The 23828-nt window shown below is 42.1% G+C and overlaps 1 protein-coding gene across 2 annotated transcripts in view; it reads right to left on the reverse strand.

Moving 5' to 3' along the window:
* The window catches only part of LOC118425619 (GPN-loop GTPase 3-like), a 31118-nt gene that overhangs the window by 1344 nt on the left and 5946 nt on the right, over positions 1 to 23828 (reverse strand). For both annotated transcript variants that reach the window (XM_035834580.1, XM_035834581.1), the window contains 3 exons: positions 21692 to 21818; positions 20751 to 20847; positions 20253 to 20381 (listed from right to left, as the gene is read on the reverse strand). In XM_035834580.1, coding sequence (XP_035690473.1) covers positions 20253 to 20381; positions 20751 to 20847; positions 21692 to 21818 — 353 coding nt within the window. The remainder of the gene's footprint in view (positions 1 to 20252; positions 20382 to 20750; positions 20848 to 21691; positions 21819 to 23828) is intronic.

A 23828-nucleotide genomic window follows, 5' to 3' on the forward strand; every position in this document is an offset into this window, starting at 1 on the left:
AAGGTGACAGACTACAGTCAAACCTGTCTATAGCGGCCAGTCAAGGGACCGGACAAATTTGGCCACTATAGACAACTGGCCTCTGTATAGAGGTGGTAACTTGTAGATAAAATACCCAAGGGACCGACAAAAAGTGGCTACTATGGACAGGTGGCCCCTCTGTAGAGGTGGCCCCTAATACAGGTTTGACTGTATCACCAAAATGGGTAGCAAAGAATTAAATCTCTGGAACTTAAATGCATTTACAGTATTTAACAGTAAAAGAAACACAGAAGCCTTAAGTTTATGCATAACCTGTCTGAAACCACCTACTAGAGACTGGGCAGGGATGCTACAAACACAGAAAAGCTGCTTTCTGCAGTGTTGCTGTGATCTACTATATTGTGTTTACTATAAAATTAGATGTGCCCTTTTACCAGGGCTCGAAATACTTTTTTCTGCATACCTGCACTGGTGCAGGTAACATTCAAAATTACCTGTACCAGACAAATTTTACCTGCACTACTCTGAGTTTAGGTGGAGTATGGATCATACTAAAATTGTTGAGGAACCATTGCTATTTATTCTTTAATTTATACTTAATAGGTTGTAACCTTCAATGCAGCCATTCTGCCCAAATGAGATCGAAGACGAACGTCACTTTGTTATGGATTGTTCTCAATATGATGACAAACGCACAGAGCTGTTCACATTACTTTCCGCTCGCTCTAAAGACTTTGCTACTCTCTGTTTGATAGATAAATTCAAGTACATTCTGGGAGGCGAAAATCCACACTGTGTACAAGTAGGCAAATATATTCACGATTGTTTATACCGTAGAACCAATAGTGTAAATGACATGCTAGACCCTTTATGTTGATGTATCCATACCTATAGATATCCATATATATGTGTTTAGTTGTACTGTAAGTAGATGTTATTCATGTAGACCTTACGAAAGTCGCTGTACTTTTGTCGTTGTCAATAAAGATTGTTGCTAATAACAATCCACATACGCCTACATCATAGGACATTTCTGTATAAAACCCAGTACTTGGACCAGTGCAGGTTAGGTGCAGGTAGACACCAGAAATACCTGCACAGCTCCAATTTTACCTGCACTAACCTGCATATGCAGGTGGTATTTCGAGCCCTGCCTTTTACCAAAGGCTAATATTCCAGGGTCCCAAATAAAAATGTTTATACCACATGGCGACAACTTGGTGTATTACGTTATCGCCCAAATGGCCCCCAGCGCTCTCTCGACATGTCAGTGAGCCTACCACCCATCAGCCACTAGATGCTGTTGCTGCCAATCATACCCAGTATGAAATGGGGACTTCTGATTGGTCAACCTCATCTTGCTATATCGTAATGAACATTGAACAGATCTGATACGAATACGAATAATATACAGGATACATGTATTACTTCTTGTGAGTTTTTTTAACCCTTGGGGTTCTTTTAGTTGAAAGATCCGCCCACCCTTTTTCTATTATCATAAAGGCCCCTATAATGAGGTACTGACACTGCTTTGATTTTGTTTGAATGGTCGCCATGGCAACATGATGTCCGCTAAGCCAGTACACAAGCTATTTACACTTTCAATTATATTTTCAGGGTTATCACAACAATGCTGAGGGCTTCTGAATTGCTTTTGAATTAATCTTTTCTCTCTCTTCCAAGAAATATTCCTGTACTGCCAGCATTGTTACCATGCAGGTATAGGAAACAATGAAAGCAATTTTTCAATAAGAGGGAGTACAGACTGCTTACTGGATATCTGTTGATGGTATAGCAACAGCAATCTTATTGCAGTCAAACTTGTCCGTCCAACTAACCATATCTCCCTACCAATTTCTGTCAACAACCACATTGAGACAGTCCCGTCCATGGCTCTCGCCAGCGTCCGTTTTTCCATCAATTGACGGAATTTTGCTCGGAAAAAATTTTAAATCAATCCGCCAACCTTGACGGACAAAAATCCTTTGTGGAAGCTACAGCGGCTTGAGGACGCAATCCACAGCCGTACAGGCCACACACTGATTGTTTTGCTATTGTTATGAATGTTGTCAATGTGTGTTGGCGCTCTTTTGCATATTACGATAATCTCATTAAAATCCATTTTTCAAGGTTTCAATGGCAACATTTACTACTTTGTAGTGTCATATGGAAAATTAATTTTTGTGGTTTTCACGACGATTGGAATTGGCTGACGGAAAAAAAATTTCCAGCTGGCTATAGAGCCCTGGTCCCGTCCTAAATGGTTCTCTAAAAAGCAACCAACAGTCCATGTCTTTGTTAGGGGCCACAGGGGTCATTCACATTACATTCAACGACAAATTGATTGACAGCAGCAATTAGTGCAGCCGCCATGTTAATAAAAAAAATCTACAGTCATCATAAAGCTTTTATTGTATTCAAGGAACAGGGAGTTATTGAATTGTGGGCTCTGAAATATGTGAAGGACTGTGTCCCGGAAATGTGGTTCATCCCACCAAAATTATTCTACCATCCAAGGAGCATCATAGCAAGTGACAGTTATTCATAATAGTTTGAATTCTAGCCTCTCATGATCAGACATGTGAAGGACTGTCCCTGAAATGGGGCTTAGCAAAGGTTATGGTCGGACATGTGGTTTCAATTGTTCATTGCTGTGGCGCAGAAGCATATATGTTAAGTTTTGCAAAATTAGGATTTTGAACTTCCTTTGTGCAAATGCAAAATTAATCATTAACCATGTTTTCCAAAAGTGACGTACTTAAAGGCGTCAAGAGCAGTTTTTAGAGCATAGAATTAAAAATATTCCGGATGAGACTATCGGTACGATATTGACAAAGACATTAACTTCACCATACTAGCACATTTGTATCATTATTTTGTACTTTGAGCGTTTAAAGGGACACACAAACATGCCGCAAACGGACCCCTTCGATTTATTACATCCTACAATAAATCAGCACAGGATACAGCCACCTACACTTTCCCGTCGGTACTTTTTGGAGATTTTCGAACGCATGAGGTCACCGAGCAAATTGAATCTGATTCGCCCGTTCGCAAATCGAAACCTTATTCGAACAAGTGACGACATCTCCAGAAGCGTTCGGGATTCATTGGTCATGTTCGCGTGCGTTCCACAAATTTGAAATAATGGCACGTGAAGCGCTCAGATTTTCAATGAGTTCTCACCACCCAATGACATCTCGTCTTTGCTCAATAAAGGTCGATATGCAATGAGATGAATGTTATTTAAGCTAACTGTGTGCAAAAATGACTTGAAAATTAAGGTGCCTTTAAAACAACATTGGAAGAGGGCACAATTTTGTTTTTCAACGTGGTAATAAACAACAACTGGAAACTGCCTGATACCATATTTTCTTGATTAAAATACAGACTTTTTAAACTTCTTAAAATCGAAAAGGTGCTTCACGTTGTTGGTAAAGTCAGAGTGTGTACTTTATGTGAAGTTACTGCTGAGATACATGGGAAGAGAACCACAAACAAGTCATTTACTGCGCAACAGCTGTGACACACCTTTCTTTACATGTAGCTGTGATCAAATTGCATTCAATTTAGTCATAACTATGACAAGATGGATCAAGACAAAAAGTCTGAGGCTTTTTTCAGATTTCAAATCGTGCTATTTTTAATGTCTCCCAAGTGCAAACATCTTCATAATGATGTAACTTAATAATATGTACAAAATAGTCACCACACAGTGCATACTACATGAAATTGTACACTATGTGACAAAAAAAGTCACACAAATTTTGGTGCCATTACAAATCTATGTAATTGTTGTGCCAATACTTGCAACAAAGAGCTGTGAATTCTTGTTGGCCTCACAGTTCTCACCATGAAATCATAAAATGTACTTGCCATTGTTGCCAATCATACAGTAACTGTTCATTAGGCTTCCATTTTGTTTCCACTACGTGTTTCTTTTCCGTGAGAAGGTTCAGAAATCTGTATCAGACTTTATGTTTGCACACGTCATGTTCAGTCTACTTCCACAATTGTTGGTAGGTTTTCTACACTGCCTCTTGAAGGCATGGTAACTGTGGATTTGACAGTTCTGGTTTCCCACTGAAGTCTGTTCATCTGGAGCCAGACTTGGTGTGTTTTGTCCCTCTCCATGTACAGGACCTTGCTGTAGATTTGGGGCATCTCCTGTTCCAGCTTGGTTCCGGTTTCCCACTGAAGTCTGTTCATCTGGAGCCAGACTCAGACTGTGTTTTGTCCCTCTCCATGTGCAGAACCTTCCTGTAGATTTGGGGCATCTCCTGTTCCAGCTTGGATCTGGTTTCCCACTGGAGGCTGTTCATCTGGAGCCAGACTTGGTGTGTTTTGTCCCTCTCCATGTACAGGACCTTCCTGTAGATTTGGAGCATCTCCTGTTCCAGCTTGGTTCTGGTTTCCCACTGGAGGCTGTTCATCTGGAGCCAGACTTGGTGTGTTTTGTCCCTCTCCATGTACAGGACCTTCCTGTAGATTTGGAGCATCTCCTGTTCCTGCTTGGTTCTGGTTTCCCACCGAAGTCTGTTCATCTGGAGCCAGACTTGGTGTGTTTTGTCCCTCTCCATGTACAGGACCTTCCTGTAGATTTGGGGCATCTCCTGTTCCAGGTTGGTCTTCCTGTGGGTCAAAGCGGTTTCCCCGTATCACGGTGACAAGTGTCTGATGGATGCCTGTCAGTTTTTGCCAGATTGCATCTCTTAACTCTGCTGTGCGGAACAGGGTTGCCAATGGATTAAGTACCGAGTTCAGAGAAAAGCATGCGAACACTCCAGTCTTGCTAGGGCACATATCTGGTATCATTCTACACAATGCCACCAGCAGGAGGGGTAACAGCCAGAACACAAAAGACACTATGACATGAATCATGACAGTCCTGGACTTGTACACCCTTGCTTCATATTTCCTCAGTGCCTCCTCTTGTGCGGCATTGTTTGGCTGAACACCCCCTTCCACATTTTGTACAGGACCGTTTTCTCCTGGTGCCCCCGGGGGGACCCCTGCCTGTTCAAGCCTTCTCTTTTCTCGTTCTCTGATTGCTACATACAGACTGATATTTGTGAACAACATGACTATGCACAGTAAGAGCAGTATGGATGCACAAGTGATGACAAAGGCTAGGGGGTACCATGAAATACAGATACCAGTGGTCAGGGTCTCCATATGGAGACAGTTCCATCCCATACTGGGTGAGAAGGCAAGCAGTGCAACAACAACCCATGAAACAGTCATTGCTACAACTGCACGCAGTTTGGCAGTATCTGCATGGATGTGGACATATATAGGATACTTTAATGCTACATAGCAGTCAACAGACAATAGAGCTAGAGCTGATGCCGAAGTCATCTGAGTAAATATGATTAAGTTAACATATGTCAAGAGAAAGTTGTACATTAGATCGTAGCCATTATGACCTACTGTTCTATACAGAAGTCCAATGCCTGCGAAAACATCTGTAACTGCCAGATTTGCCAGGTAGAAGTAGATGGGTCTGCGGAGTTCTCTTGTTCCAATGATCCCCACAAGCACCACAGCGTTACTGATGATAATGAGAAGTCCCATCAGCCAGAAGACAATGTCAGTCTCTGTTCCCAATCTCACAAGGTCCTCGTGCATGGAGCAGGCTTCGTTGGCTTGTGCGATGGATGCGGTATTGTTCTGTAGATGCCACTTGTAGCAGGAGACTAAGTTTGCAAACACAGGAGCAGGTGTCCCCTCAGTGACCATCCATGGGTTGGAGCTGTTGTTGAACATGGTGGAGCTGATTCTGGTCGTCTGTAGTCCAATTTAGGTTGTGAGATTCCAGACTTGTGGAGGACTTTGGTGCAGTTTGTGGCTGGACTAGGCGGCAGGAGCGATGATGCGGCTGCACCTGATTGTGCTGGGTACGATTCTGTGTGAGACCGCAGAATGTCAAGATCATAGTGTTTGCGTTTGCTTACGTAGGCTGTTACCATAGGCAACACCACTAATTTTTTCTAATTATAAATTCACGTGACTGTATTTCAATGCTTCAAACATGATGAGATACATACCATGGATACACTGCAAAGGTTGATTACCAGCAAGAGCAAATTGAATAAAACATAATTTATTTTCTTGTCACTCATAGCAATGTCCTTGGAACTATTGAAATATGTATCTATGCTGTGAAGAATTTCAATACAGCAAAATGCAATAGCTTGTATGATCTATGTGTAAGCTGAGATTGGATACCCACTTGAAGGCAATTGCGTATTACACATTAATAGCTTTATTAAGTCCTGGGGTTTTTCTTTCAAATTTGGTAGATATTCCTAACTGTCCCATCTTGTGGGACAAGGCTTCCCCTGTTGCCATGGCAACATGACGTCTGCCTCCCCAACACCTGTACTGTACACACCAGGTATTACTGGGATCTATCCCAATTTCCATGCAGAAGAGAGCAGCATCACACTGTAGGAAATACATGAAGCTCGCCCATTAAGTCTCTAATTCAAAAGGATAGTAACTGTTTGTTGTTGTCCTCAGCTGCCATTCACTGTACAGGGTTCTCACCAGGACCATGGCACACAGGGTGGCACAGGCATGAGTTTTTCTCATTGGACCTGAAAAAATTCGGTGGACCAGAAGTTGGAACGAATGGAAAATGAACTGATTATATGATCAGGCATTCACACATTTTCAGGGTTACCGGTCTAGGCATAATAACAAGAGCGAAGCAGAGAAGACTCTATAGTGACTGTCATTTTTACCAACTTTTACAGTCAATCATACAGATGCAGTTAGCCTTGTAGGATTTTTAAAACGCCAGCGAGAGTCTAATACGCCACAAAACAGATCTCTTTGTAGCAAAATGGACCATTGTTTTGAGTATCGTCCTTTCACGAGTTTTCACATAATGCATCAGGTTCAGGTCCGGACCTGGACCTGAACTGGACCTGAATTTTCTGTACCGGTACCCACCCCAAGGCATGAGCATTGTGGAGGAGGCTGGGGGCATTCTCCCCCTGAAAATTTGACTACATAACCCTCAGAAACACGATTTCCTACATTTTGAGGGATGAAATTAAATGAAATACATCATGTAAACTTCAAGGTGCTTTTTATCTTTATTATAAAACAAGAAAAGTTTGCCTCCTACAATGTATGCTGGTTGAAATGAACAGGAATAATGGAACAGTAACTGAGTTGAGGTTCATGACTTGCAAGTATTATGAAAAACATCATTATCAGACTAACATACTAGTACTGATGGCGAATCCTTCACGTTAATAAACTTGATGTCCTGTAATTTCCCAACCTGGTGTGATTATTCATGGATGAGAGATGATCAAATTTGATGATACTTAAACATACTGATGGCAAATCTTTCTCTTACCATAGACCCACCCAGATCCACTACACATGCTTCATAGCCGTGTCTGGTTCTGCAACATTCTGCAGGTTATAATAATTACCTCCATGAAAAAATGGAGGTATAGTTTTTGGTGTGTCTGTGTGTGTGTGTGTCTGTGTGTGTGTCTGTCTGTGTGTCCGCATATTTGTGGTCAGCATAACTCATGAAGGGCTGGGTGGATTGGTTTCATACTTGGTGTGTTGGTAGTGTGTGATGAAAGCTGGAAATGATTAGATTTTGGGCCCCCTAGCAACTTCCCTTGGTACTGCAGCGCAACTTCCGGTTTTGCTATCTCGGTGTTCTGAACATGCTATGGTCACGATTTTTGAGTATTAGATAGCTCTTGTGCTCAGAAAGAAATGACATAAGTTTGGGCCCCCTAGCGTCTAGTTTTGGGATAGCAGGGGCATTTTTGTCAAAAACTTCTAAAGAGGATAACTCAAGAAGGGAACAACGGATTGTCATCATTTTTGGTATGTAGGTACCTTAGACAATGTTTTACAAGATAAGATACTAATTATGCAAAATAGGAGTACATTTGCATAATTAATGAGAATATTCTATCATAGCAGTTTTTTCAATGTATCTCTTGTTCCAGACATGCTATGGTCTTGACATTTAGTTGGTAGATAGCTTTTAGCGCCAAAAGCAAGTGGGGCAAGTTTCAACCCTCTAACATTTAATTTTGGAACTGCAGGGGTGTTTTTGTCGAGACACTCCAGAGAGGATAACTGCAGAAAGGAACGACGGATTGCCTGCATTTTAGGCATGCAGGTAGCTTAGGCAAAGATGTTCATAATGATATACATGTTATGCAAATGAGGACTTTACTTGCATAATTAATGAGGAAATTGTATAGTTCCATTGTTTTCAATAACTGGACCTCAATACATGTAACACCTGTTAAATATGATAGGTGGAATAGAAGCAGATACCAAATATGGTAATGAAGAACTTATTTGCATAATTTATTCAAAAATTGCAAAACCACTTTATGATTAATAATGGGAATTTTATAATTGTGACATGTGTACGTTATTCAATGATTAACAACACCATGCATAAATTATGTTAATGTGTTAGTCAATTGCATGGAATTTACGAAAGCTCTAAATTTTCATGGAGGTATGAGGTCGCCGAACTCTAGTTATAATCTGCAATACTTTGAACTTTTGAGTGTTTTTTCTGAGGCACTTTCGTGTAGTACATAATACATGGGACAGATGTTTTTATATCCCCTTTATATCCCACCATTTCATAGTGTTAATCCTTTTGAGTGTGTACAGACATCTTAGCCACAGCTGGTAGACTATGTTACTGATGACTAGTAACACATACAATGGCCATACAGACTTCTATAATATAAAATGGCCCATGCATGTATGCAAGAAAAAAAGAAAAAAAAAATTAAACTTTGTCTCAAAAAGTCAACAAGAAAAAAATTTGCTTGCCCCATGGACAAGCATGGTTTTCTTAGAATTCTTGGCGACAGAATAATTTTCCTCCTGAAAGATAAATTTTCTGTGAGGAAGAAAACAAGAAAAAGCATTTTTGGTTACCGTAGTGCATGCCTTTATAAACACCATCACAAGAGCTACATTAAAGGTATTAAATGATATACAATGTATGACCAAGGAGGTTAAAAATCACCCTTGGTATGACTATGAATGAATGAATGAATGAATGAATGAATGAATGGTTTTATTCGATCAATGTGATCCATGAAAAAGTATATGGCAGCCACAGGCTGAATTGCATACTTTTACAATTAAAATCATTGGCTTAGGCAGATACAGCTCAAAAATACAGCGGAATTATAACTAGAAGTTTGTATTTTTAAAATCGACAATAGACGCTATCTTAAAACAGATAGGTTATACTATATATTGCAGAGCATCTTGTTCAGCTTTATTTGACTCATTAAGTGTTTCCTCTATAACTGTAACAAAATAGTTCCTCTGAGGAAATTGATCCTGAGGTACCAAACTCCTGCATACAACCTTCACCCTTCAGTTCACAGAAACTTTTGCGGCCTTGAAATTTGATGACCTGTTTCATGATTGCAGCCGCCAAGTGCACATGCCAATTGGATACTGGGTTGCCCTTGGTAACAGCAAAAAAAGTCTTGCTGAGCAAGCGCTGTTGTATTACATTCTGCCGCCTCACGCAAATCAAATCCATTGCTATCGCTGCTGCATCAGCGTTCTTGCCTTAGAGTCATCCACAGATTGGGAATATCACCCCTACAATACCTTCGACTGCAGACAATCAGATCCATGATGTTCAACAACAGCTCCGACCCATGGATGCTCACTGAGGGGACATCTGTTCCTCAGTTTGTAGACTTGCTGTCCTGCTATAAGTGGCATCTACAGAACGCCAACGCATCCATCGCACAAGCCAACGAAGCCTGCTCCATGCACGAGGACCTTGTGAGATTGGGAACAGAGACTGACATTGTCTTCTCACTGATAGGACTTATCACAATTATCAGTAATGCTGTTGTGATCTTGGGAATCATCGGTACAAGAGAACTCCGCAGACCCATCTACTTCTACTTGGCAAATCTGGCAATGGCAGATGTTTTTGCAGGCATTGGTCATCTGTATCACACACTAGGCCATGCTGGACACAATCTAATGTATGACTTTATATTGACTTATTTCAACTTCATCATATTTAGTCAGTTGACTTCAGCATCAGCTCTATCTCTATTGTCTGTAAATAGCTATGTTGGTGTGAAACATCCTATTTACTTCCACATCCATGCTCACAGTGCCAAACTGCGTGCAGTTGTAGCTATGACTGTTTCATGGGTTGTTTGCTCACTGCTTGCCTTCTCACCCAGTATGGGCTGGAACTGTCTCCACATGCAAGCCCTCACCACTGGAAACTGCAATCATTACTATTCCCTAGCCTTTGTCATCATTTGTGTATCTACGTTGTTGTTGTTGTGCATAGTCATGTTGTTCACAAATATCAGTCTGTATGTAGCAATCAGAGAACGAGAAAAGAGAAGGCTTGAACAGGCAGGGGTTCCCCCGGGGGCACCAGGAGAAAATGGCCCTGTACTAAACGTAGAAGGGGGTGACCAGCTAAACAATGCTGCACAAGAGGAGGCACAGAGGATATATGAAGCAAGGGTGTACAGGTCCAGGACTGTCATGATTCATGTAGTAGTGGCTTTTGTGTTCTGGCTGTTACCCCTACTGTTGATGGCAGTGTGCAGGAGTCACCCAGATATGTGTCCTATCAGGATAGGTACGGTAATATTCTCATTCTTTTCCCTTAACTCACTCATTAACCCAATGGCAACCCTCTACCGCACAGCGGAGTTAAGGGATGCAATCTGGCAAAAACTGACAGGCATCAATCAGACACTTGTCACCGTGATACGGGGAAACCGTGTGAATCCACAGGAAGACCAACTTGAAGCTGGAACAGGAGATCCCCCAAATCTACAGGAAGGTCCCACACATGGAGAGGGATAAAACATCCAAAGTGTGGCTGGCTCCAGATGAGCCTCCATTGCAAAGTCCATATTTGCCAAGGAATGCAAAGCTCCAAAATGACTCCAAAAAGGCAGAGTAGGAATCCACCAACAATGGTGGATATATAGAAGTCCTTGAAGTTTGGCTGAAAACCCTTCGCAGGAAAATAAGGAAAAATAGTACACATTGTGCAGCTCCATGAGTAAACAATGACAAGTACATGTACAAATTGAACTGTTTGAATTTTATGATTTTATTGTGTAGACAAACATGGAAAATGAGGTCTCCTCACAATCTGAGTGGCACAACAGAAAGTTTTACAGTCTGTATTAACGTTACATGTACATGACGTTGTATGGTCACCAAAATTTAGTTGACGTAACGTTCCTGGAAAACCTCAACAAATTAATTTAAATGTATAATATATACTGAATCATAGAGCTGTGTCTATATACAAAACAGTTACTGTATTAATAGTTATGCATTTAGTCCACACTGTGTACTGATTTTATGTTGTATAAGAGCACAATATATTTAGTAAATGATTGTGAAGATGTTTGCACTTGTGAGACATTACAGATAGCGACATTTGAAATCTGAAAAAGCCTTGTCTTCCCTGTTATCATATTTCTGATTACAATGTACATTGAATGCTCAAAAGCGTGGAGAACAGCCCAATAACCCATAAGCCCAAGTTACAAGCTTGGCAGGTGGTCACTGTTTTGGCACAGCCTGTTACTAATTGTAGTGTTTGGCATTTATGTTTTTACATGTACCTCATTTGAAGAATAGCATCCTCTTCCTGTGATCTGGTAGAAAACAGGTTTTATACCCTAACTATATGTTGATAATCCTGGGTACCAGACCAGCCAGACAGTCGGCCAGTCTCTTCGGCAACGTAAGGCAGCCTGCCCGCTGGTCTAAAACAAGTGCTTTGGGGAGTTTAGCCCGATGGAGGTTTTCCCTGCCCTTTGGCAACTGCAGGGCTCGAAATACGGGTTCGCTTAAAAGGCTGGGCTGTCTACCAGGCCAGGCTACCTGGCCTGTCTACCTGGCCTGGCTATCACGTCAGGCTACTCAGATCCCCCCATTCATAGCCCCATCATACGGCACTCAGCCAAAATAGCTGATTGACAGGCATAGTAATTGCTGATCTCCAACCCTGCTAGTGCCAGTGACCCAAGGTTGCCCTGTCCACCACAGTGGCACCACTGGCTGGGCCCTTCGGGAATATGTCTGGGAGGCCTTGCTTGCAGCATGTCAGGAACACAAGTATCAGCACTGTGTTTGTGTATGTTTGTGTGTGTGTAAATGTGTGTGTGTGTGTGTGTGTGTGTGTGTGTGTGTGTAAGAATGGGCTTGCCAGCAACAGAATTTTGTTTCTTTATTGAATATCTATCTTCTAGAATAGAAACTCAGCTTGTGCAACAAGATGGGAGAGCATAAATCACTTGCTCACTGTAAAGCTAAACTTGTACTGACCAAGGGGGGTATAATTACATGTACCTCCTCCTTGTTCTCTATGCTAGTAGTATGCCATGTTGACATATAAAATCTTAGTAGTCACATAGCATTTTTGAGGCTGTGGATTGTTATCCACTGTACAATTTTTGTGTCCAGGACAGAGCCCAATCCTCTCCTTCCACTGCCAATAATCTCTAAGACGTAAGAGTGGGGAAAGTACTGTTAACAGCACAGATTTTGTGACATGTCAAAGGATTTGAACCCAGGACCTCTGTTTTCTAGGTCTAACACCCTAAAGCATTTACCAAACACAGTACTGGTATAGTACTTGAATGTGTTCCTGACAGCTGCAAGGAAGGCCTACCACTACCAGACACATTCCCGAAGGGTCCAGCCAGTGGACAGGCAAACCTCAGGGCACTGACAGTGTTGAAGATTAGCAATTACTATGCCTGTCAATCAGCTATTTTGGTTGAGTGCCACATGATGGGGCTATGAATGGGGGGATCTGAGTAGCCTGACGTGATAGCCAGGCCAGGTAGACAGGCCAGGTAGCCTGGCCTGGTAGACAGCCCAGCCTTTTAAGCGAACCCTCGAAATACTGGGTGCATGTGCACCCAGGTGCACCCAAAATTGGAGCTGTGCACCCAATTACTTTCTGTGGGTGCACCCAAATATTTTTTGACACATGTATGTAAAGATAACAAAGTATATTAGTATTCATCATATTCTTGAAATCTAAGTGTTAGAAAGATAATAAAAATGTTTGTCATGGTACTTGTTTTAGGCTTTGATAGCCTGTAACTAAGTTTTATTATTAGATTATTACTTAGATTTAAGTGCACTCAAAATTTTTTGGGTGCACCCAATTTTTTAAGCTGGGTGCACCAGTGCACCTAATCCCAAAAATGAATTTCGAGCCCTGGCAAGGGATAGTGGGGGCCAGCTGGATTGTCAGGCGGTGTAGCGGGGATCGGTAGTGAGCCTTTCCTGCACCGGCTTGAACCAGTCTGGTTTCCCAGGGCACAATGGGTGATGAAATGTGGCCACTATAGAGAAATGTTGATCAATTGACCACAAGCAATGGGTTACACATGTTTTCATTACCCACTAATCTTTCTCACCAAGAATCATTGTCTCAATCTTCTCAGAATTCAACTTAGCCTGCAAAAGTTAAATCTACCAAAAATGATTGATATTGCCATGTGGAATGTTGGTAAATTTGCTGAAAAAGACTTGCACTATAAAGTTGATACTTTCCGCTACCACCAAAATAACTGCCGGGAACTCCAAATACTCGCAAACTATGATTTTAAACTGGGTACAGGGTGACATATGGCCACTGTATGATCGCAATTTGCAGTGTTTGAGTATCTACGGGACCGGAAATCGTGTCGCCATAGCCGCATTGGACAGATGGTTGCCATAGGCTATTTCTTCCTCTGTGAAAATTCAAGCGTCCGAAACTGCCCGGACGGCGTCTACAAGCGTCCAATGGCGTCCGAGCGCGTTTCAGACGTTCTGGACGCGTTCATTGCCGTCCGAAACGGCCGCGGACACATCGTGAGCGTCCGTGCCGTTCTGTCAGTTTTTATGGTGAACGCCCGAACGGCTGAAAGACCTTCCATTGCCGTCGGAGACGGCCACTGATGGGGCTATAAAATACTTAGTCACCCGACGCCGGCAGACGGCTGCGTCTTTTCTTATGATCCCCACGGGAAACATGACGTTTTAACTTCTGCACATGCGCCAATTTCAGCGGGTGAATTCGAATTTCAGACCGTTGAACACTCCGGCGGTTCCAGGACTTACGTTCAGAAGGTGACTATTTCTGTGGATTTCATGTCCGTTTGTTAAATTTTGCGCACTTTTGGACCAAGGACTTCACGTCTAGACGTAGCAGCTGATGTTTGTACGACATTGTGCTGAGGTTGGGTTTACGGCGATGACTGTATCCGTTATTTACACTAAAAAGAATGTACAAAAATTATTTGTCGTGCGCCGACAAGGGGGAAAAATTATACTACTTACTCGAAGCAGCAAACCTTGGACAGCAGAAATCACAGATGTGACAGACGTCAAAAGAAGCAGCGGTTCTTCCGTTAGCTGATTGTCGATACTTTGCAGGCGCCGGTAAGTGAATACTTCGCATTTTATTCTAATTTTTTGTACATTCATCTGTTGCAAAGTTTACCGACGACTTGTTGTTACGGGTGCCCTCCCCACATACGCGAAGAAATGATAAAATTTAGGATCTTGTTTTGATGCCACAAAATAAAAAGAATTATGAACACGTTGTAGAATACTTGTAAAAAATATCTGTTGTTTCTATTAAGAATGATAATGCTGTTAAAATGTAGATTTAGACAACAGATAATGAGATAGCACCTACCGATTTTGCCGGTGCCAATCAAAATCTTAGTCGGCTCTTCCAACTACTTGGGGTTAGGAACTTATGAAACGGAAGACTTTATTTCGCTACCTCGAAATAAAAAAAATGACTTATGATCTTTGTAGAAAATTTAACGTTATTTCACATTTATATATCCAGTCTTTAGCAAATACTGGTGCAATTGAAATTTACGATAGAAAATTTCAAACGTCCTGTATTTACCCTTGATGTTATGTGGGCTCGTCCATTCTGATGTAACGTGTCGGCACGGCGGCACAAAAAGCCGCGGACACGATTGAAGGCCGGATTGAATTTCGTACATGTAGCAAAGTTGATTAAACGCCGCGGAGTACGTGTAAACAATTTACGAAGAAATTTGTTCAAGTTGTGTTTGATTTTAGCTAAACCTAACGGCCCGGTGGTGGGTGGTCTTCTACAATTCACTGCCTGGCTGAATATTTGTTTGTTTGGTATGTGGCAACGCTTGTCCCAACAGGCCATAAAATTATAGCCGTGACCGGACGGCGTCAGAAACGGCGTCCGGGCAGCCGTCTACGCACGTTCCAAATTAAATGCACCGGCCCGTTATGAGTTTCTACCGTACTGCCTGACTAACTAAAACTGTGTCTTGAAGAAAAAATATTTTGCTAGGAGTTTGGCCCAGATATTAACCTTTAATAATATAGCGATGACAGCCTCTTAGCCTTTCATTCCATTTTCTGTCGAATTTTACGATCTGTACCCCCCGTGGGAAGGCGTGGTGGAGGCTGCCGCCCGTACCAGCGGCCTGGATTACGCCGTTTATGCCCGTCGCAACCGGCGTCCGATCCGTCCCAGCAGCCTGGATTACGTCATTTACGTCCGTCGCAATCGGCGTCTGGTCCGTCCGCAGAGACGTCTGTTCCCAGCGGGGGGCCCGCCCGACGGAGCGCGGGAGCGTCCGGCTGCCCGCTTTCAGACGCCGTCTCGGACGTCCCGAACGTCCGACCGGACGCGTCTAAAGTGCCAATCTAGACGCGTCCAAGCGTTTGTTATGCCGTTCGGACCGTCTTGGACGTTTCGTCGGGCGTTCAAAAGCCCGTCCCATGCCGTCCGCCGCCGTAACCGTCCAAAGCGTCCCAATAATTTAAGACGCCTTGGACGGTTGTCGCAAACGGCGTTTCGCCGTCTGAGACGCTTGAATTTTCACAGAGGTTAAAGCTAAGACTTATATAAAAATTATGTCAATGGGAAAAATCCAAAGGACAAAGATTACCGCAAAGGCCAGGTTGCTATGCAAAGGTGGACGATAATACAGGTTTGACTCTACAACCTTCTAGTACAAATGTAGTAGCCATGTTAGCAGTGTTATGTTAACCTTTGCAGTATTGAAATTTGATCACCCATTTCATCATTGCAGCTGCGGAGTGTAGATGCCAATTGGATACTGGGTCGCCCATGGTAACAGCAAAAAAAATTCTTACTTAGCAAGCGCTGTCGTCACATTCAGCGGCCTCAAAAAAAATCAAACCCATCGCTATCAGGTGCTGTTGCATCAGCATTCTTGCCTTAGAGTCATCCACAGATAGGGAATATCACCCCTACAGTACCTTCCACAGTGACTGCAGACGACCTGAATCAGATCCATGATGTTCAACAACAGCTCGGACCCATGGATGCTCCCTGAGGAGACATCTGTGCCTAAGTTTATAGACTTGCCGTCCTGCTACAAGTGGCATCTACGGAACAATACCGTATCCATCGCACAAGCTGACAAAGCCTGCTCCATGCACGACGACCTTGTGAGTTTGGGAACAGAGACTGACATCGTCTTTTTGCTGATAGGACTTATCACAATTATCAGTAATGCCGTCGTGATCTTAGGAATCGTCGTTACAAGAGAACTCCGAAAACCAATCTACTTCTACCTGGCAAATCTGGCGATGGCAGATGTTTTTGCAGGCATTGGACTTTTGTATCACATAGTTGGCCAGCCTGGACACAATCTAATGTATGACTCTATGTTGACTTACTTCAACTTTGTCATATTTAGTCAGTTGACTTCAGCATCAGCTCTATCTCTATTGTCTGTAAACAGCTATGTTGGTGTGAAACATCCAATATACTTCCACATCCATGCTGACAGTGCCAAACTGCGTGCAGTTGTAGCTATGACTGTTTCATGGCTTATTGTCTCACTACTTGTTTTCTCACCCAGTATGGGATGGAACTGTCTCCACATGGAGACCCTGACCACTGGTAACTGCAATCATTACTACTCCCTAGCCTTTGTCATCATTTGTGCATGTATACTGTTCTTGCTGTGCATAGTCATGTTGTTCACAAATATAAGCGTGTATGTACATGTAGCACTCAGAGAACGTGAAAAGAGAAGGCTTGAACAGGCAGGGGTCCCCCTGGGGGCACCAGGAGAAAATGGTCCTGTACAAAATGTAGAAGGGGGTGACCAGCCAAACAATGCTGCACAAGAGGAGGCACAGAGGAAATATGAAGCAAGGGTGTACAGGTCCAGGACTGTCATGATTCATGTAGTAGTGGCTTTTGTGTTCTGGCTGTTACCCCTACTGCTGATGGCAGTGTGCAGGAGTCACCCAGATATGTGTCCTACCAGGATAGGTACGGTAATATTCTCATCCTTTTCCCTTAACTCACTCATTAACCCGATGGCAACCCTCTACCGCACAGCGGAGTTAAGGGATGCAATCTGGCAAAAACTGACAGGCATCCATCAGACACTTGTCACCGTGATACGGGGAAACCGAGTGAACCCACAGGAAGACCAAGCTGGAACAGGAGATACCCCAAATCTACAGGACAGTCATGGAGAGGGACAAAACACTCCACAGTTGGCTTCAAATGAACAGCCTTCAGTGGGAAACCAGAACCAAGCTGGAACAGGAGATACCAAAAATCTACAGCAAGGTTCTGTACATGAAGAGGGATAAAACACCCAAACTGTGGCTGACCAAGGAATGACAAGTTCCAAAATGCCTCCAAGAGGCAGAGTAGGAATCCTACAAACAATTGTGGAGATAGAGTGAACTGCATGAAGTTTGGTTAAAAACACTTCAAGGGAAAAATTGTATACAATCATGTACAGCTCCATGGGCAGTGATGACAAGGAAAATGAGGTATAGAGTTGTGTTTAGACAGTATTGCATATTCCACACTAGTAGTTGGGTCTGTGCATAGTCCACACTAGTAGTAATAGTTCTAGTACTAGTGCTGTTTACTGATCTTTTTCTTGCAGAATATAATATATTTTAATAGTAGGAGATGTGAAGATGTTTGCACTTGTGAGACATTAAAGACAGCGACATACGAAATCTGAAAAATATGCCCCAGACTCATGGTCTTCCCTGTTATCATAGTGCTGATTAAATTGAATACTCAAAAAGGTGTATCATAGCGTAGTATTCCATAAGCTCAAGTTACAAATTTTGCAGATTGTAATTAGATATTTTTGTTTTGGTGCAGCCTGTTTACATTATTGTAGTAAGCTGTTATGTTTTACATGTACCTCCTTTGAAAGTTTGAAGAATAGCATCCTCTTCCTGTGATCAGGTAGAAAAACACTCTCAGACTGGTTTATACTCATTACTTTATGATGAATTGATAATCCTGGGTACCAGATTGACTGCTGTTTTCTTCGTCAACCCAAGGCAGTCTGCTTGCCGATGTAAAATTAGTGCTCCAGGAAGTTAAGCCCAATCCAGGTTTTTGCTGCCCATTGGCAAACGATAGTGGGGGCCAGCTGGATTGTTGGTCGGGTGTAAATTGCGGGGGGATCAGTGGTGAACCCTTCCTGAACCCTTCCCGCACCATCTAGTATCAGTCTAGTTTCCCAGGGTATGAACTGATTTGCACAAGAGATGAAGATAATTTTAGGTAGTCCAATGCAATAGGAAACAACAGAAAACAGTCTGAGATCTCTTCAGTGTCACTGACAAAAGATAGTGGATGCTAGAAATGTCTGACCATTTCCAAAATCATATCATTATCCAGTTGTTTGAGAAACTGCTTTTTGGCATGTCTTTATTACCAGGGTGTCTAACCATCATCATCACATTTAACGGCCATAGAAACACATAATTGTTTTAGTGTAGCTTTCATCTAGTGTAGTTTATAGAACGTCCAACCTCTGCAAGACAGGGAACAATGGATGCTAAACCATGTGGGACCGCGTAGCGCAGTGGGACCGTGTTCGCCCCGTGACCGAGAGGTTATATTTATCAGAAATATTATAAAGAGAGAAAATTTGCAAATGGAATGTTGGCTTCCCAATTTTGCCAACTCGCACCACTGTACTCTTTATGCACAGACACACCAACAACACATTTCATATTGGGCTGAAACCTTACGTAAACCCAGTTTCTGATAACTAATAACTATAGCCCATTAAAAGGACTGTTTCCTAATGCAATTATCATATTACTAGATGCTAAGTGCTTTATTCATTAAGTCCCTGGGGTTTTCTTTCAAATTGTTAGATTGGGTTTCCATGGCAACATGACGTCTGCCACACCTGCACAACAGGTATTACTGTAAATGCAGAAACTTTCGCGGTGGTCTAATGTTTGCAGTTTTCGCGGTGGCCCCTTCACCGCGAACTTAAATCCACCGCGAACATTTTTCCATGTCAGTAAGAGACTACAGTGCATGGTGCTACCGCCAAATTAAAACCACCAGGAAAAGTCCTTTTCCCGCTACAGCAAAATTAAATCCCCGCGAACTTAAATGCATTTACAGTATCTACCAAAGCAGGTGTTGGGAAACTGCAGAAGGGAGCCGGAAACTTGAGCTAAGCCATTAAGTCTCAAGGCTAACAAGTATTTCAAAAACATATTTAACATTATTATACTGATGGAAAAACTTTCTCTTACCGTGCGTAGGTCAACCAAAATCCACACGCACCTGCTTAACAGTTAACAGCTGTGTCTAGTGAGCATTTCTGTACTACTCGGAGCTTTTAAAAGCTTGAATCAGACATGTTAGCTACGGCCTGCAGACAGTGTAGTGCCAATGTTAACGGAGCACAACCCAATTCTTCTGTGACAGGGGTCCATGCTAAGACAAGGGGTAAGGCAGGCAGAAGGCAGAACAATTTTTGGAGTGGTCTTCAGTTTGTGGCAAACATAAAACGTAATTGCGAACATAAAACCACCACAAACTTAATGCATTTACAGTATAGTGACTGCTATAATTTCTTTAAAATTTATACGGCTAATAGTTGTTAACAGTCAATGCAGCTAATAACAATCCACATACACCTCCATCATGGGACATTTAATAATATGTATAAAACCCAGTACATGGATTAGTGCAGGTTAGGTGCAGGTAGACACCAGAAATACCTGTACAGCTCCAATTTTACCTGCACTAACCTGCAAAACTATGCAGGTGGTACTTCGAGCCCTGCGGATGTATGCATGTGTTGTTGAACATTCTTCGGGAATAAGCAAGACCCAAAGGCTAATTCTATCGTTAGCTAGAACATTTTCTGGAAAAATGCTGAAAAAGACATCTGACATACCGGTACTTCCCTTGGCTCGAGGTCTTCCCCGTACTGTATGGCACTGTCGATGGTGTTCAGGACTATGTCGATGGAGTCCTCGTCTGATCTGTCTAATGGTAGGAACTGAACCAGGCTGAAGTCATCCACCTGAAATAAAACCACAATTTAGAGAAATGCTAAAATTAAACATTAATGGACCCTGTAATGTATTGTCTAAGGAATTACTGTAAATGCCTTTAATTTCACAGTGTGATATAATTACCAGTAGGAAGAAAATTGACTCTGTGGGGTAGTTTGCGTTAGTGCTATAGTCACATTTTGTACAGTAATGGAAACACTGTCAGTTGTTTAAGTTGCGATGAAGCAGTCACAAAATTAAAACCACTGCAAAAATTTCAAGAACTACAGTAGCCAATATTCTCATGGCAACAAAAGTGGCAGAAGCATGTGTTGCAAACCAATGCCATCTATTGCAAGTAAGAAACAAAAAAGCAGTTGAAGAGAAGAATTTCTAACCACTGTTCCCAATGCTTTTGTCAGTTTCTGGAATTTCTGGTCGAAATATCCTTCCCTGCCATCGGCGAGAATGCCTCTGATGTCTGGATCAAGATATCTGAAAGGATGTGATACACTTCTTCAGAATATGCATGGTGGCTTTATAAGGGTATTTTATCAGAATCAGTGTGTGTGTGTGCTTATGTGTGTGACAGTGTGTGTGTGTGTGTGTGTGTGTGTGTGTGTGTGTGTGTGATGGAACAGAAACTTTATTATATAATTATTCATGTCATACCTGGGCCGCTAAAACATTCAATACAGGTGTTCCAGATAAAAAGCTGTATCACACAGGCTTCAAAGTTTTATCACACAGGCTTCCATCGAACATTTCGAACGTACTCTGCCCATGCCGAGTGCGGCGCGGTCGAAAACTCGAATACAACTTCTGGCACATTTCGCATCGAAACATGTCTTCTCGGGTGGGTATGACATAAATAAAACACAACACAGTGTATACCGCATCACCCTCGGGCCCAGCCCTCCCGCGGGTCGGCTCACCCTCCGGCCTTCAGGCGATCCTACCCGTACTCGAGCTGGGACCTCAAGTGATAGGGAATACACTGTGTTGTATTCTATATTATTTTTTGTGAAACAGTAAATCGCCCCAATGCCAGGGATGTCCTTGTAGCTCAACTGGTAGCAGCCTCACAGTTGAGCACCTGGTTATATTAGGAGACCCAGGTACAATCCTTAGTAGGGCATCCTAATTGGAGCTTCAAAGATCTTTTGGAAGGGACATAAAATGTAGTCCTATGTTATAGAGCACACTAAGGGGGATGGGCTAGCAACCCCTCCCTGTAAAAATATACCCTGCTATAGAAACAGCACAAAACCTTGCTACACTATGTGCCACAAAGCACTTCAAGAGTCTAAACAAACCCCAGTACCTGAAGATATCTTACCTTTCTATCTCTTTCTTGGCCTTTTTGCTGAGGAGGTCCATCTTGGTCATGACATTGATGTGTGGAACCTCCAAGGTCACCATTGCTGACAGGGCAGACAGCACACCCGACAGGAACTTGGAAGGGTCTGGAGAAGTTCAAAAGTTGTGAAAGTTCTTTCAGATCTTCTTGAATATGAATTATACACATGGGTGCTGGCTGTAAGATTGGTACACGTACAAATGTAGATTATAGTCAATGGTTCAAAGGAATAAAAAAAAGTACATTTCTGAAATGCTTTCCAGAAAAATCTTACCTCAATACCTTACTGTGTAAAAGACTAAAGCTCCTGAACGAGGACGTGTAATTTGTAATTTGTGCAGTGAATGTTGGTTAATGTGTCATATCATTTTGTCACTGCACTCAAACATTCACTTATAATGATATCAAGTTACATTTGTAGTGCTTGAAATCCTGACTGTAAAAAATCAAAACAATTCAGTCTTTTGGGCTATAATTGTTTTTAATGTCAATAAATCATTTCTCTAAAAAAACAGATCAGGTCAAGGATAGGGCTTTTTCTTTTCTACTGCTTCTGAAGCCCTTTAATTAGTAACAAAGATATCATAATATGAATTATAGATTAGCAATGTAGTTTAGTCTTCATCATTTAACACCATACATGTGTATTCTTCATAATGTATACTATATACGGAATCTCTAGTTGTTGATCCCTTGCAATTAGCCCACAGGTGCAAATTTGCAATAACGCAATATCAGAATGAAACACATGGGGCTTAACCAGAAATAAATCATACAGCATATTGGCTTTCATACTTGCAGCATATTAGCTTTCCTGTTTTCAAAATATCAGTTTGGCTCAAGATTACTTTACATGGAAAGTGCTTATGATTGATATTAAAAGTCCAACTCATACACCTGTCAGTGTTAACTTAAGCTGCCACAGTATATCCCATATACAGATACATTTTTTTTTCTTTTCCAATGCATACAAAGAAGTCAAGCCTATAATCAATCAATAACAAAGATACTACGAATTATAGATTAGCAATGCAGTTTAGTCTCATATGTGTATTCAATCTCTTTCTAATACACCGAATCACTAGTTGTTTATCACTTGCAATTAGCCAACAGGCACAAATTTGCAATAACTTGCTAAAAGAGTCAAACCCACAGGTGTGGACTAATCATATTAAGCATATACAATATTGGCTTTCATACTGGCATCATATTGGCTTTCCTGTTTTCAAAATATCAGTTTGGCTCAAGATTACTTTACATGGAAAGTGCTTATGATTGATATTAAAAGTCCAACTCATACACCTGTCAGTGTTAACTTAAGCTGCCACAGTACATTGTATATATCCCGTATACAGATACATACCCTCTGTACCAAGCCCGGTTGTAACCTGTATATGGTACTCCCCAAAGAAAGAAGTACAGTCAAACCTGCCCAACACGAACACCCGGGGGACCAGGCATAAGCGGTCGATTTGGTCACTGACAGGTGGTTGGTTAGAAGAGTATCAACTCACAACATGTCCGATGCATAGTTTAAATGGTTTCCGTTGTGTTTAATGGCAAATAGCAAGCACACGCACGTGCATCCACCGCCGTCTTTATTTTGAACATAACACCGTAATGGTAGTCAAAATCCGGCGCAAACTGGCTGAATTCGGCATAAAATCGTGCTAGTTATCATTGAAAATCAATGACACCTCAAGATTTGAAAAGGACGCAGTCGTTATGGGCAGGGATTTGGTCCCAATTTTTTGGCAGTCGTGGTCGTGTTGGCTAGGTGGTCTTCGTGAAGAGGTCGCTTAATGCTTACGTCAATGGGGAAAATTTTTGGGACCGAGAAAAAGTGGTCGTAATGGCCACATGGTCGCTAAGAAGAGGTGGTCGCTTGGGCAGGTTTGACTGTATTGCATAAGTGTAGCACATGAAATCCAGAAGTTGGCCTTGTTTGTGGGTTTCAGCTGTGAGTTCAGTGCTCAAACCCTGGCACTGACACTCTGGCAGATTAAGGGCTGCCTGTTAGCCAGGCATGCATCATGGCATCATCACACGCCTTGCTTAAAAGAACAGGAAATTAGATGCACTAGATGACCTTACACTGGGGAACAGATCCTCTGAC

This window comes from Branchiostoma floridae, chromosome 11, assembly GCF_000003815.2.
Source record: "Branchiostoma floridae strain S238N-H82 chromosome 11, Bfl_VNyyK, whole genome shotgun sequence".
Classification (NCBI taxonomy): domain Eukaryota; kingdom Metazoa; phylum Chordata; class Leptocardii; order Amphioxiformes; family Branchiostomatidae; genus Branchiostoma; species Branchiostoma floridae.